This window comes from Sarcophilus harrisii, chromosome 2, assembly GCF_902635505.1.
Source record: "Sarcophilus harrisii chromosome 2, mSarHar1.11, whole genome shotgun sequence".
Lineage (NCBI taxonomy): Eukaryota > Metazoa > Chordata > Mammalia > Dasyuromorphia > Dasyuridae > Sarcophilus > Sarcophilus harrisii.
The window spans coordinates 586,122,675-586,139,559 of NC_045427.1; the positions used below are offsets into that span (position 1 = coordinate 586,122,675).

Consider the following 16,885-nt stretch of genomic DNA (forward strand, 5'->3'; position numbering starts at 1 on the left):
AGAGACATTTTTCATTTCAAATTTGGGATTGTTCCTCCATTAAGTCAAGGAGCAATGAAATCATCAATGGAAGCCAAGAGAAGCTTTCCCAGAATCAGAAATAAAAAGGCACATCTGACTTTCAAAGACTTGGGATGACTTTAAGATGGTTTAATATTTAATATTTTATGAGAATTGATCTTATGGTGATCTTTTTGATTTGGATGTTCCTTCCAATGATGCAAATGACAACTCATCCATTCCTGCTATTCTACTAAAATTCTTGTCCATGTCTTTTCCTCTAAGTTCACCAGAAAGAATCAAACCCACATATGCTCATCTCCTGTGTAAAAAAGAATGTTTGGAAGGCCTTAAAATCCAAATACGAGATTTAACCTATCACTATTATATAAGATAGAATTTAATTATTTTGGGAAAATGGTGCTACTGCCTGCATTTCCCATTTGTAAGATTAATTTTTTAAAAAGCTTTCTAAGATATAGAAGAAAATAAAGGTCCTGATAACAAACAATTGAACTCTGAGTTCCTTCCTGAAGTAATTTGTTGCTAGTAATTTCTTTCAATAGACTTTCATCTCTATTCTAGCTAACTTTACTCAAACCTGTTCTAATGCCGAATGACAATAACAAGAGAGTATTCAAGCTTTTAAGGACTTATCCTCCACTACTATAGAATTAAGTGTGGCTAAATATTATTTGATCTGTTTCTGGTGAACTTTAACTCATTGCAGGGTACACTCTTATAGAAGAAAGGTTTGGGACTGTCTAATGTCCAACTCCATTCATCTCTGCCACTGAAAAGAACCTGCACCTGTTTCATCAATTATAGCAAAAAACCTGAAGTGTATACTCTATCTTAATCTTTCTAAATTTCTTAATAATTTTAGACACAAGCACCTTTATCCTGAAAATCTTCTCTGAGTTCAGCTTCTTTATTAGACTTACATGGTTTGCTTCTCAGACCACTCCCAACATCTTCTTTGGTCCAATTTCTACAGGCTTGGGAGTACCTTAGGGCTCTCACCCTGGTCTCATACTTTTTCAAAGAACAAATCTTGAACAAACTGTTCTATTCACAGAACTTTAACTGCCATTTGGTACACTTTCTTTTGGTTAAATATTTGAGCAAAACACTGTGTGCTAAGAGAGATGTAAAGATTAAAAAACTATATAGTTCTTGTGCTTGGGCAGTTTATGATCTAGTAGGAGATAATCAGATATGTACACCATAAGTAATAAAAGGCAAAGTATAATAACCAGCCTAAGAGATATGAACAAATTGACATGAAAGGACAAAGAAAAGGAGGGAGCACTTTTGAACTGGGAGGTGGTAGTCAAGGAAGGTTTTGTGGAAGAAAGCAACTAAGATGAGTCAAAATAGAATTCTAATAGATGGAGATGGTGTTGAGGTCATTATAAGGAGAAATATGATGTCAGTGATAGATGAAGCACCAATTTGCACATCCTTAAATTCTGTGATTCAGTATGATTCATCTATTTGGCTACATATACATCCAACCAAATTTGAAAAATGTAAACAACTTTTGAGGGCCCTAGCCCTACACAAGCTATTATGGAGGTTTCACGAAAACATTTCTATGGACAGATGCATTTATGAGTTGAAATGATTGCTTTTGGTGGCTGTATTTCCTGATCTTTAAGTTGGGAAACAATCTGGGTTGCCATGTGTTAAACATTGCACTAGCCAAAGGACCCGACCACATTGACTATCAATATGGTTGAATACTTTAGTTTCAACAAAAATGTCTTCAGCCTCTTCAAGAAGATGAAATCAACAATCCATCCCTCCACTTCATTTTTTTTTTTTGCTACTATATAGATGAAGCATGCGTCTTATAAGACCATTTAAATGTAGTGTGCTTTCTGAAATTCCTGTTGAATGTAGCAAAGTCAGGGGTGTTCATCTTCCATCCATTATATATCTGTATTTTGCTTCTTCATTTAGGTAAGTCAAAGCCATTTTTATTATTATTAAGAAAGAAAAAAAAACTTAGAATACTTTCTGACTTCAGTGCTTTTTTGATTATAACATATTTAATCTTGCTGGCATAATTTAGCCTTCCCAATTCCCTTAATACTTGTTCCTGCACCTTTTCTTCCTTTTTTGCTTCTCTCTTCATTTTTCTCCTCAAATCTCATTGTAACAAGGAGGTGATCCTGAAATGCTGAGGTATAGTAAATACACATGCCTCTGGACCAAAGTAGAAAGGCTTTGAGAATGGCTTAATCAATTTGGAGAGGACCATCACCGAAAGTTTGACTGACAGAAAGATAATGAAAATTTGAGGCAACAGAAACTTACAGAGACCATCTTAATAAGGCATGGAAGCACAGTGTGATCCATTCCAAAGAAAGGAATGAGCCATCTGCATGAATCATGAATCATCTGAAGAATTAAAGTAGGGTGATTGGTCACTTGTATTACTACCTAATTTCTTTTCCTCTGCTAGATGTGTTTACTCTCCCATTCTTCTAAATACCACATCCAGGGGTTATTCTCTCCCTCATTATGTTCATTTCTGTAGATATTCAATTATGACCAAGATATTCAACTCTTACTTTTAAAATCATTAATCAGACCAAGGATGCATGAGACAAGAGCAAATTAGATACCTCCCAATTTCTACTTTAGAATCCTCCATCCATTTGTATTCCTGATCACGGTAGTTGGCTGGCATCTTTAATATTTTAGGGACAAAAATATGCCTGCTAATCAGCCTTCTCCCAGATTTTACCCAATTAATGAAATGCTTTCCTTGGCCCAGATCTGCAAGTTCATAAAGCCTTTCTGATTAAATAATGAGAGAAAGGGCCAGGGGTGAGTATTCCCAGGATCTCTTGCATTCAGGATACTATAACAACTAGCACTTGCATTCAGAATACTATTTTAATATTTTACTATTTTTCTCCAGTTATCTCCACATATTTTATATTAGTATCTTAGATTATATATCATAAAAGCAAGAAAATTAGAGCTGGAAGGAGTTTCAGAGATGATCTAATTTACTCCTCTCATTTGACAGCTGAAGAAAGTGAGTGTCATCAGGCAAGTGCCCAAGCCACTCTTCTTTCTACCTCCCAATGCTGTCTGTCAATGCTTAAGTAGAGAAACTGAGTCTCTTTCTACTGCTCTTTCTGGCAAGAAATAATGCTAGAGGTCATTAATAAGCAATTAACTGCAGGGAAAATAACTCTCTGAAACAAAATAATCTCAGTTACAACATATTATTTGTAGTTTTATGGGTAAAATCTTTCAAAAGCAAAGCTATAGTCAAATGGAATATTTTAAGAATGTGCGGACAGGTGGTTCAGATCCCACCAGTCAGTGAAGATTTGCCAAATGTTCAGGGTACATGTGACTAGTAAGCTAGTGCCATCTTCTTTTATGGAGAAGATGCAAATTCAACATAAGCCACTTGTGTCTTGCAAGCAGTTGAGAAAAGCAGAGATTAAAATCATTCTGCTTCACAATTTGACTTGATTAGTTTACATAATCTCATGAGGGGAAAAAGTCTTGGAATTATTGCTTAAAACATCTGATTTCTACTTGAGCTAATCTGGAAAAGAAAAAAAAATTACTCCGAAAACTTCACTTGCTTCAGATATTCTTAAATTTAAAGAATAGTTTTAAGAAAACAGTAAAGTAAAAGTTCCCATGTCTTCTGTGTAACAAAAATGGATTTATTTGGTGGTCCTTTTCTCCTCCTTCATCTTGGGGAGTTTATTAAAAAGAACACTAGCTTGAGGACCATGACCCAGGGATAACAAAATACTGTGTGCTGCATCTTGTCTCATCTCAGGTTCTTCATAAGAGACTGGACTCACACTGATATTATGCCCTCTCCTTATAAGAAACCTGCAAGACAAGGAACACACACACACACACACACACACAGACCCCTATGATTTCTTCAGTGAAGGGAAATCCTAGAGAAAAACTCCCATTAATACAGACTTGCATTTGATCTCTAATTTAGGCACTGAAAGTTAAATACTTTGCTCAAAGAGGGTCATTAAAAGTCAAAAACTAAGACTTCAACTCAGAAATATGTTTTACATATACGAAAATAGAAGCACAAAGAGCATAATCCAAGTGCCCAAAGTTATTAAGGGTTTTGGGAAGTGTCCTTGGTTCCCATACCTCCAAATGTAGCATTCCTTCTACAATATCTCAGATGCCTCTGGACGTGGTGTCTAAAAAGTGCCTTCCAGCTCTAACATTCTATAATTCTATGTATTTGTAAATTTTTTTGGGGGGGAACAACACAGTGATTTTATTACTGTATGGTTTATGATGAGGAAATTACTTTTACTAGGAGACCTATAACTATCCTACATTTTATATAATCAGGGGCACTAAATGGGTAAATGATGGATACTACCACCTGTTATATCTTGGGAGACTGAAATCTCTATATTCCTGAGATTGGCATTCCTTTCAGTCCATCATTCAATCTCATTCAAGCTGCTATGGAGTTGGTTAGTTCGATTACTTAAGAATACAGCATTAATGTAGTTTGAGTCCGAAGTTAGCTTTCTTTCTCTCTGAGGCTATAAATTACCGTGGTGTTATATATAAACTCGTACATTGTCATGTCCTTGTGATTTGATATAATAGGAAATACAAATGTACAAGATGAACAAGTCGAGAGAGGGGCAGAGGGGCTAGACTCGGAGAATATGCTTTAACTCTATTAGAAAAACTCAAAGCCACACGCTTTACACATGGTCCTAAATGAAGATCATCATTATTATTGTTTATTAATTGACCTCTCCTATTACCTTGTATGTAATCTGAATTTATTTATATGCATACACATTATTTCCCCTGATAGAATAGAACAGAAGCTCTTGAAAGCAGGAACTAGTTTATTTCTTGTCTTCATGAATTCAGCACTCAGCCAGTGTCAGGCACACAAAATGTTTGTTGATTGACTATTAGTTGCCATTTCTGATAAACAGTGGAGGAGGAAGGCCAGGGTACTAATGGGCTATGGGCCCTTTAGAATGACAGGTCACTGCCCAAGTCATAGATCACCACTTAGAAAATAGGCTTTGAGAATATCAAGGCTTATAAAGAACAAAAAGCACTGTGCAAATGAACAATAACTTCAACTTCATAAACCAGTATGATCTTGTTTGAATTTGATTATTTCTCTCTATTCTAATTTTCAAGTCTAGAATTAAGGTGAGGCTAGAAATTGCTCACAACAAGTACAATAGCCCTATGCTGTTTCTCTAGTGGTATCTTGTTCCACTGTACCCTGCTGTACTTAAATCCTCCTCTACTCCACTCTTCTAGCCATGGAAGATTTTAGTAAGAGCTCAAATGCTCAACTTGAATCTTGGCCATCAGATTCCAATGCCTGTAGACTTGGTCTCTCCTCCTTTCCCTGCTATTAATTATACCTTAGTCACCTGGTTAGACGGCAGCCAGGCTAATTTGCCTTGGGGGATTTGAAAGCCAATTTACTATGGACCTAAAGTTAAACTGGTGCAGGAGTCCTCAAACTAGGCCCAGGTCAGATGCAGCAGCTGAGGACGTTTATCCCCCTAACCCACGGCTATTAAGTTTCTTTATTTAAAGGTCCACAAAACAAAGTTTTTGTTTTTACTATAGTCCAGGCCTCCAACAGTCTGAGGGACAGTGAACTGGCACCCTATTTAAAAAATTTGAGGACCCCTAGTAAGGCGTTAAGGAAAGGTTAAGAGTTAAGGAAAATTCCCACAGTTTTTGGCACTGGCTAAAGGATTGTGAGCAAGAACAATCTATTGCCATTTGTTTCTTTCCTAAACTGGAAAAACAAATGCTGGCTGAAATCTGTCTGGATCCTGTTCCTGTTAATCTTCTAAAATTGCATGCTCAAAGGTCAAGAATGTCCTCATCATCAGATCCAATGGCTGCCTTTATCTAGTTCTCCGACTCTTTGACACCTCTGACCCAATAGCCATTATTTGCTAACCACAGGCTTTCTGAAACCCTCTTTAATTCCATAGTGTTTTAAGGTTTACAAGGTTGTTCACATATACACTCATTTGAATTTCATAAAACATCATGATACAGGCACTATTATCCCTTTTTTATAGGTGAATAATCTTGACATTCAGATGGATCAAACAATTTGTTCAGATCTTTCTGACAAAACTCACCTCTCTAGTCAAGAAGTCATGCTGCCTCTTTGGTTTTTCTCTAATATATCTCTTTTGATACTATTTCTCTGTTGGTTTTCCTCTTCATAATATGTCTTCATTCACTCCCTCAGAAGCTCATCCAATCCCATGTTTTAACTACCACCTCTTTGCAAACAATTCCAAGAGATCTCTTCAGCCCTAATCTTTGCCTCAGCTGTTAATTCCATAATATCTTATAGGAATCTTCACTTGGATGTTTTATCAACTTGAACTAATGATTAAAATCAAAATAGTATCTCTTGAACAAAACCAGCACTCATGCTCAGGCTCATTGGTCCCTCCTTGATATTTCTAAAATCAGTCAGTCAGTTATAGTATGGTTGGCTGTCTCTCTCCCTCCCCTTCTCAGTCTTAAAGTTGTCATCATTCTCCCAGAGAATGCAAATTGGCTCCTCTCCCTTTTCCCCAAATTTACTCAATTATTAGGAGCATTGGATTTTCCCTTTGTAATGTTTCTACTCTCCATCCCTTTCTTTTCACTCTCGTTGCCCCTATTGTGGTGACTCTATCCTTGTGATTTTATAATTGGATTATTTTAAGAATCTTTAGATTACCTTTTAATGTCTAGTGTCTTCCCTCTCTTGCCCAATTCTGTTTAGATATTTTTTCCAAAACATTACTTTCATCAACATATCAATCAGTGCTGTTCTCAAAAAGATTCAGAAAACAGAGGATTAAAAACATAAAGCAGGGAGTAAGCTCAGAAATCTTCTAAATAGAGCCCCTCAATTTCTATATTAGGCAAAAAAGAGACAAAATCACTTGTCTGAAGTCAAAGAGATAGAAAGCAAACCAAGACAAAGTCCTAAGCCATGTCCTCTGACTCCAAACTTAACATTCCTTCTATTGTTTCTTCTCAGAAGACCACTACTGTCTGGTCACCAAATGTACAACCTTGGAACCATCCTAGTCTCCAGTTTTCTTCATTCCACATGCTCAATCATTTGCCAGATCTTACTAATTCTACCTCCACCATTCTCACATCTGTCCCCTTTCTTCTATTCACACAGCCACTACTCTAGTTCAGGTACTCCTTACTTTTAACTTCAATGACTTTGCTATCTTTTCAACTGGCCTTTCTGACTCTAGTTTCTGATCTTTTAAATCCATCTTTCACATACAAAGTCAAATTCCTAAGAGAGATGTGTGAATATGTTATTCCTCTTCTCAAGAAGTTCCAATGACCCTCTTATTTCCTCTAGGATCCAATACAAAGTCCCCTATGTGGAACTTAAAGCTTTTCTTAATCTAGCTTCCACCTCACTTTCCACAATTATTGTACATTACTCCCTGTTATATACTTTACAATTCAACTAAACTGGCTAGTTGCCTGTCCCTCAATACAACAATGCCTTTTGCCTTTGCACAGGCTATCCCTCATGCCTGAAATGTGCTCCCTTCTTTGTCTGTGCCTTTTAGAATCTCCGCTCATCTCATAAATTGCCTAACAATGTACTGAGATATATAAAGAAGATAAGATTAACAATTCCTCTTGAGTTTTCAATTTAGCAATCATTCAAAATGAAAATAATGTTGATATACATTTTGAAAGTATTAAATTTATCATCACTGAGACATATAAACACATTTTTGAAAAGATTAATTTCCAAAATAATCTCCTCAGTTGTCCTTACCAACTAAACTTTTGAAAAATAGCTACATTCAGGGCAGCTAGTTCGATAGAATGGATAGAGCATCAGCCCTGAAGTCAGGAGGACTTGAGTTCAAATCTGGTTTCAGAAACTTAACACTTCTAGCTGTGTGACCCTGGGCAAGTTACTTAACCCAATTGCCTCAGGGAAAAAAAAAAAAAAAGCTACATTCATATCAAACAAAATGGCAAAAAAATTTTAGTGGTTTAAAGATTGCAAAGTATCCTAAATGTATTCCCTGGTTTCAGAGGTAGTGACAATGGAAAATGATCAATGACTTGGGAGTCAAAGGATCTGGGTTCAAATATTAACTTGGAAACTTTCTACTTGTGAAAACTTGGACAAATAAGTCCAAGTTAAGCTCTCTAGACTTGTTTCCTCATCTGTAAAATAAAAGCATTTGACCAAATGACTTCTACAATCCTTTCCAACTAACTCTCTTCAATCTTCACAATGTCCCTGAAGCAGATACCGTTTTACACAGGTAGAAACTATAGGTCAGCAATGCAATGCTTTTCTCAAGGTCACAAGGCTAATAAGAGTCAAAGACAGGCCATACAAAACTGATTATCAATCAATATTGTACTCTTCTTTCTTTGGAACGTTCAATGATTTGATTGCAAATGTCCTACCTTTATGGGATATGAAAAATAAGAATTCTGCCTTGAACAAAAACCCTTCCTTTTTGAGGTATATTCACATTAGCTGTCTTTTAGTACTCAAAGAGTACTAATAAAACCATCAAAAACCATTATTTCTTGTCTTCAAAGAAGCCTCTCACAAATTGAATTATAGACCCCTCAGCAATTTTCCTGTTGGAAAGATCCTAGTCAATGCAATCTCACTATCCTCCCTGCTCTTCAGTTCCAGCAAGTTTAAAAGACTCAATTGTGGCCCCTTCAAATATTTAAGAAGGCCAAAATATGCTAATTCAAAAATCATATTTTGGGAATTGGAAGGGACTTCAGCAAATCACCTAGTTCAATCCATACCCAAAAAGCTATATCAGCTCAGGCAGCTAGTAAAAGGAAGTCATTGGACTACCTCCAAAGTTACCCCCAGATCTAAGATTTTATGCCCTATTTATTCATGAGCCTGAAATATACTAAGAAAAACATCATATCAACTTCAGTTCCACCTAAAGAAACGCACACCCACAGGAAAATCACTAATTACTAAACAATCACAAACTAGTTATAAATAAAATTGAATTAAAGTTTTAAATGCAAGTGTTAAAAATTGTTTTTACATGTAACTGGGGAAAAATACTAAATCAATTTTTTAAAAATAAGTGTAGACCAAAAACAGAAAAGAAAAGAAAAAATATTTAAGATGAACTTATGAACTGATAGCCAACATTCTATTTAAAAATTTATTAAGTGTTTATGTGCTAGGGACAGAGCTAGTTACTAGGGATACAAAAATAATCATGTCCCTGAAAGAGTTTATACTGTTCTGTAGAATTGCAACTTGTACATACATATAATACAAAGTAAATATCAAGAAAATACAATGTAATTTCAAATAAGAGCAAGCACTAACAAACGGAGAAGAGGTGGAAAAATAGAAAGGCTGAATCTAGGAGGCAACATTAGAACTGTGCTTTAGGAATCCTAAAATGTAAAGATGAAGGGGACTCAATGCAGACATGGCTTGGGCAAAGATACATAGGCAGCAGATGGGATTTTGCATGTAGGAAACAGCAATAGGCCAATTTGACAAAAAGGTTGCAAAAAGAATTGCAAAAAGAAGAGATGTGACTTGAAAAAAGTAGATTTCTACTTTTCAGCAAGGTAGGAGAAGATTCAAATATGAATGGAATGATAGAAAAAATAGGTCTATTCTTTCTGTTTTCTAGACTAGACTTGCCCTCGACCTTTGGTTATAAGGGAGAATTGTCTCTTCTTATTAAAACCCCTCTACCAAAGTCTACAAGCTGTTTCTGTGTTATTTTTCTGTTCTTTCCCCTAAAGATCATTCTTGGGGCCATGTTTCCTACTTAGACTGGCTTACCCTTTGCTGAATAACAAAGTTAGTTTTTTTGTCTGTCTTTTAAATGAGGAAATTCTATAGAAGTAGGTTAAAAATTGATGACACTTAGTAAATTATTTAGAGTTTCAGAATAAGGGGTCAGTAGAACAAGAAGTTGCAGTTAGACTGAGTCATTTGCAATTAAGTCAACAAAATGCTGCCTTCATTTCCTATATTCAGTCACAATCTTGGGAAAAATTATTTATTTTTGTATTGTATTTTGTATTACTGGGGCAAAAGTCAATTAAGTCCACCACAAAGCACAGGAAAGATCTGCAGAAAGTGTGTGTGTCTAAAGCTTCTTTTCTCTTTCTGTTTGCCAGTGAGCTGATGCTCCATAATAATGTATAGCACCTGCCCCACCCAAAATTGTTTTCAGGACAATCCACATGATAATGTCACTTTTAGCAACAAATACTTGGCAAGTAGTACACAAGTAGGTGATGCCTCACACAGTATTAGCCAAAACAACCCCCATGGGTTTAGCACAAACTGTTATTTCCAGAAAAACAACAGATGAAAAGAAAATAAGCCAAATTTTACCTCACATCCAAATGGGCAAAAGTGTTTTGTTTTGTTTTGTTTTTAAGAATCAATACTGAAGATGTCAGAAAACATTAACTGTTGGTGAAGCTATGAATTAGTCCAATTATTTGGAAATATATTATTAGTCACTAGATTGTTCATACTTTTTGACTCAGTGAAACCATTATGAATATAAGAAATATAAGAAATTGAAAGAAATGTGGGCAGACCCATATGGAATGATGCAGTGAATCAAGCAGAACCAAGGACACAACATACACAGGGCAGAAATGTAAATAAATAATATTATGAAAAAGTAGAATTTTGATGAATTATAATGAACAATTTTGGTCTTATAGAAATCATAAACAAGAAGACTTCTTTCTCAATCAAAAGGATTGATTTTGGATGGAATGAAGTAAATGCTTTCCATGGTGGTATTAGCTGATTTGCTTAAATGTTTTTCTTCATACAAACAAGGATTCAACATGGGAAGGAGTAGAGAAAGGTAAGGAGAAAATACAAAAGGCAACTTTTGCCTTTTGCCATAAAACTTTTAAAAATAGCAAAAAACAAAAACAAATTCCAAGACAAGTTGGAAACTGTCAGGAGATTTTAAGAGTCATGCACTAGTTTTTATTTTGATAAGTTGATAGATGGGGATAAAGAAAAACTCATTTCAAATTACCACCCTCAATATCCACCCCTCATCTCAAGTTAGAATTTCTTCATTTCAAGGATAATACTAGTTATAAACACATTAAGTTTCCTTGTTATCTCTCCAAGAAGATCAGCTTCAGGGTCATTCATTCTCAGAAGTTAGGTCAGCAGGTGGACTTAGCCTGGTTAAAATCATCAGTAGATCTCAGCATTCCCTTCCCACATTCATTCCAAAAGTAAGAAATCAACGCAAGCTAAAAGCTGGTTCCGAATGGTGTTCTACTTCCTCATGGATGAGACATTATAGTGGTTTTGGAGAAAGAGGCTTGCTATCTTCTCTCTCCATATATTAAAAACCATATTATGATGGACTAAAAAAAAAATCCCAGCCACTTCAAGAATTAAAAGGCTGCCTTTTATTGAATTGTCATACTAGTCCTAAAAACAATCTGTATAGCCATTGTAAGCATATTACCTTTAGGTGGAAAATATGACTTGCTTTCAGCTTTGTGAGGCCAGTCCACCACAAGAGGTCCAAACCTACGAAAGCTGGCAGTAATCTCATCTACAAAAACAAATAAGGACATTTAGGAAAGGGAAAGGGAAATCTTCAAATTTCTAAACAGCAAAATATATAACCCTACTTCAAAAAAATGTCCTAAAGGTTGTTTCCTACATTCACTTTATAAGAGGAGGAGCTGAAAATTATCTATAAAATTGCACTAAATCAGTTTTCTTAGATCACTTAAAATTAAGTATAAAAATTTAGTTTCCCACTTTTGTATTACAGACTTCCCTTATCACACCATAGAAGATGGGAATTTGTTCTTAATGAAAACAAGTTCAAAAAACAGAAGTATTTTTTAAAATTTTATTTTCAGAAAAGAGCAAAGGCTCACAACATATGAAAATATGTATACAATTCTTAAGTCATTCCGAAGTATAAAGTCACAATCTAGTTCTACCAGTTTTTTTTTCTTTTCTGGTATGTCCTTTGCCAGCAGAAAATGTATTTTCCCTAACAGGTACATAGAATAACAATGTTAAGACAAGCAAATAAATTGATTAGTTTGTTTATATGCTCTCATCCTCAATAAAACAATGTTTAAAAATCCTAGTAAATTGGATGGACCCTCTTTTTGACTCATAGTAGAAGATTAATGTAATCTGCTAAGAAGGTTTTAGTCAGTTTGGAAATTAGCAGCTTTTTCAGCAACAAATGAAAATCTAGGGAGGGAGAGAGAACAAACAAGCCAACACTATGGGAAGAATGGAGATTGATTTTTAAGCCAGGAAGAGGATGTCATAATTAAATGTTTCAGCTTTACACTGCTTTACAAGTTCAAAAAACATTAGCATCTAGTCCAATCCTTACCCACTAAGTGAATCTCCTTTAACACCCATAAGTAGTAGTCATGTGTTCTCTGCCCGAATACTTAAGAATGTTGAGGTGATGGAGAACTCATGATTAACAAAGCAACCAAGTTACACTAATGTAACAAGCTAATTTTTTCTTCCTTTCTATCAAAAAATTTAATACTATTTTCTAGAAATATTTAAGAGCTGCCAAAAGAATTCATGCCTAAGATTTTCTTAAGTTGGTCATGACCTACTAGAACTGACTGACAAAGTGTTAAAGTCACTTCTGATACTAAATTTTTCCATTCTCCAATTCCAAGTTTTAGACAAAAATGAGTTTTTCACTTAGAACTATTAGAACTAAACATTTATTATAACATGTTAATTCATGAAAAAATTTTCTAGTTTTAACCAACTAATTATCTTAATCCTAATTTTCACCTTTATAAAAATGTCATATTTCCATATATGTGAAAGGGAGTAGATTTGTATTTTCTTTGGTATAGAGAATTTCCAGAAGATGAAACTCCCTCTACCAATGTAGGTCAATGCCTAATCAGTCTTAGTTGCCTAGGATACTGAAAGGTTAAATGATTTGCCCATAGTCACATAGCCACAATGTATCAGAGGGGAGATTTGAACACAGGTCTTCCTGACTCTTCCTCTATTGGGGATATGTAGATCATGCTTACATCTAAGTGTATAAATAATTATGTATTGCATATATAAACACATGTTTACACATACATAATGTTAAATGTGTCTAAGCATAATAGCTGAAGTTTTGGTTAAAACCTTGGAAATAATCAGCATACTCAAAGATATAACTGAGATATTAAAAACTCTAAATGAGCTAAGATCCCTTCCCTACCTATGAGATTCTGGAAGGCATGCCCATATGAAAGACTGCTTTACATATGACACAATATCACTCTGGTCATAAATAAACCCATTTTGATCTTTCTCAAGAATATCAAGCTAATATCTAAGCATACTGTAGAACAGTCCATTAGCTACAATGGGCATAGTCTCTTTTTTTTTTTTAAATCAATCAGCAAGCACTTATTAATCACCTACTATTTACCAGGTATTCTGCCAAGAGTGAAACAAGTCTTGGTTTCAAAAGGCTAATATTAAATACAGAGGTAATTCTTTCTTATTCATGTTAATTAATACACACGCAGTACCTTCATCGATGTCAGGAGGCAGGCCTCCAACAAACACCTTTCTAGAATAGCGTTCCACTCTTTCACCATTCTGACAGCGAGTTGGAGAGCTCAGGCCTGATGATAAAGACTGGTCACCATGACTGTCTTCTAGAAAGGCATCTTCAAAGGGAAAGAGAGAAGACCGACCTGAAACAAATTGGGGAGTTTCTATAGTTAAATATTTCTCCTGGAAAGTAAGTATTTAATTAGGATCCCAAATTACACTGTTTTAAAAAAATTCTTGTTCTGATTTCTTCACAGTAAGTAGTCTATAGGGTTTTTATTCCATCAATCTTTCAGTATCCAAAAGTCTTTAGTGTTTTTATTTATTTACATAAACACAGGGGTGGCTATCTCTCTAAAGGCAGGGAAAAAGTCCAAACTTCAAGGGCTGCACTTAATAACCTGTCCATATTTACCTCCCTTCCCATAAAACCCTTCTCTCTCCTATTCCAATTGTACTAGTTTCAAGGAAATATTTTTCCTCCAGATAATTTCCACACTAAAATGTGAAGTCCTAAATCTCTTATGGTTTGTTCAATTAAACTAAATGGAGGAGAACTTATTTGTTGCCCAAGCCTCTTGGATATTCCTTATCAAGCTCTTCAGAGGCTCAGCTCTAAGGGAGGCTACCCTTACTATGGGTACTGATAACTGAGGAAACTAAGCTCTGATTCAAATGGCCCCTGGCAAGAATATATCAAAACACTGTTAAAGAACTAAGAGTTCTGCCCTGTCCCACTTGAGTACTATTAAGTAACTGCAAAGAAGGTGTGAAATATGGAAATCAATATTGGAGGAAAAGGAACCACTTTTGAAGAGGAGTACCCTGAGAACCCTTTCTACTTCATACGCTACCACATTTTTTGTGCTTGAATCCTAAAATGACAAAGTACATGAAAAATTGCAAATACCTTATACAGTTATAACTCAAATTTTTAGTAGTTGTTTAGTCACAGAGTAAATGCCTCAATTTATCTGGAAGCTGAGGATATTATTTTCTAGATGTAAGGGAGGACAAGAACACATTCCCCCCATTTTTATTTTAATCACTTCTCATGGAAACCTTTCTAAAATGTCTTTTATACTAGACTACCTCCTTAAGCAAAATTTATTGAGCTAAACCTTTTCTTGAAGATTCCATTCCATGCATTACTATGAGCATCCATTTTGATATTCAGGACATTTTTGTATGTTCCTTTCTATTCTAGGGCTGCCAATGAATTCCTAGAGAGCCTGCCAGAAGTATTTGGCTCCTACAAGGATTGAGAAAACAGATAACTACTTTGAGAACTGCAAGAATCATTAAAGTTCCTTCCACAAATGTAAAAGCTTGATTTAATGTAAGAATTTAGAGACATTCATTCTTCTCATGTTCTGCAGTTTTCTTCCTTTTATTTCCAGGGAAATTCATGCATTATTCCTAAAGGTTGAGGTTATCAGAAATATAAGTCCTACATAAGTGGGGTATAATGGTATCGACTATGCTAGAGCAATTACATTTACCCAAAATTCCAGTGATAGGCAGACATGAGGGTGAATTCTTCAGCACAAAAATCTGTAGCTGTTCAAGGTCTTTGATTTTTTTTACTAGTCAATAAACATTTATTAAGCACTTACTATGTTTACTAGTCAATAAACATTTATTAAGCACTTACTATGTGCTAGGCATTATGCTAAGTGCTATGTAATTTATCTACAATGATTAGATTACTTTATCACAATTAACTCTATAAAGTAGTATATAGGAACTAATGTGTCCTAGTTAAGATGAGTGCAAATTTCACATTCACTGACTAAGGGAGAGTTTCAATGCTTGGCAGTGTAATTTGAGAAAGGACTTCAGTGTCTGGTATCTTATTCCTGCCAGGTGATCTTCAGAATCTTCCTAAGACAATTCAAATGGAAGCTATTCAGTTTCTGGCACAGCACAGCAGTTCAACTTCCACAGGCATATACAACAATGGGATCAACACAAAGGCTCTGTAGTCCTTCAGTTTGACTCTTAACATAGTGATGTCATTTTGGTTTTCTTCAAGAAGGTAGGACAATATCACTGACTGAATACATATTTTCCAATAAAGATATTTCCAATTCTTTAATTAGAGCAGCTTCTTTCAGAGGCTTCCCCAACCCAATTTGGTCATAATATGAATATTATCAGTAACCAATCAACAAACATTTATTAAGCAACTATTATGTGTCAAGCACTAAGCTAAGTCTGCTAATGAAAATACAACAACATCATAGATCTCACATTGGAAAATCGTGGATTTATCCAAAATAACAACTCTCATGTTTCACTGTGGTATGGAGGTGACTAGATTTTGAGGGCTACCACAAGTGAAAAATAAGCCCTGGAAGGTTGTAGTAAGTTGAAAGATTTTAAAGTCCAGGAATAGACTGTCTACTGCCCAAAGTTGAGTTTGGCTACCTATTTTTACAAAAGTCGTGCTACTAGGATAAACATTTTTTTCTTTCTGTACATGACAAATCATGAAAGGCATAAAATCTTTACATGTAAGCACTCTTTTAGGGCAAATATATTTCTTTTAGGTTTCTGCAGTATTTTGGTTTCTTAGTATTTATTTATTCACAAAATCTTAAGTTTCCATCAAGTTAAAAATATGATGATCTATGGTGTTTTACTGGGGAAAGTGAAGATTTAGCTGTAGTTATAAGTTTTAGACCAAGAAGTTGCTGTTAAAGTTTTCCAAAATCTCTGCAAAAAAAAAAAAGAAAAAAGAAAACAATGGATTACAATAGATATGTAAGTATAGGTATATGTGTGCTATGTATGTATGCATGAGTGTATATACTTTGTCAAACTTTCCCTTCTCACTCCTCTTCTTCCTTACACCGTAAGAAATCTACAGCATTGTATATTCTAAGGGAAAAGACAATAGGATGTTTTCCTCTTTGGTATGTTTTATACACGTTAACTCCACACAATAGTTCTGCACTGCAAATGATAACTACTAATGAGTAGTGTTTTAGCTATAAAGAGAAACAAAGAATCTAATTTTCTTTTATTTAAAAAAAAATTAACAAAATCATTTTGTTCATACATATATACTTCTATTCAATCCTTGAATTATAAAGAGGCAGTGAACTGGTGGCAATAAGAAATTCTACTAAATTTTTAGAATAAGATTTTTTTTTCCTATCCCTGTTTTTCCAGGAAAGTCATTAAAAAAAGGAAGACAAAAAAAAAAAAAAAAAACCTCAGTAAAACATC

At 34.9% G+C, this 16,885-nt stretch overlaps 1 protein-coding gene across 8 annotated transcripts in view; it reads right to left on the bottom strand.

Annotated features, from left to right (window-relative positions):
* CPEB3 (cytoplasmic polyadenylation element binding protein 3) overlaps positions 1–16,885 on the bottom strand; it is a 267,785-nt gene that overhangs the window by 104,691 nt on the left and 146,209 nt on the right. For 7 of the 8 annotated variants that reach the window (XM_031956050.1, XM_031956048.1, XM_031956046.1 and 4 more), the window contains 2 exons: positions 13,627–13,794; positions 11,556–11,645 (listed from right to left, as the gene is read on the bottom strand). In XM_031956050.1, coding sequence (XP_031811910.1) covers positions 11,556–11,645; positions 13,627–13,794 — 258 coding nt within the window. The remainder of the gene's footprint in view (positions 1–11,555; positions 11,646–13,626; positions 13,795–16,885) is intronic. The other variant, XM_031956047.1, reaches the window with a different exon arrangement.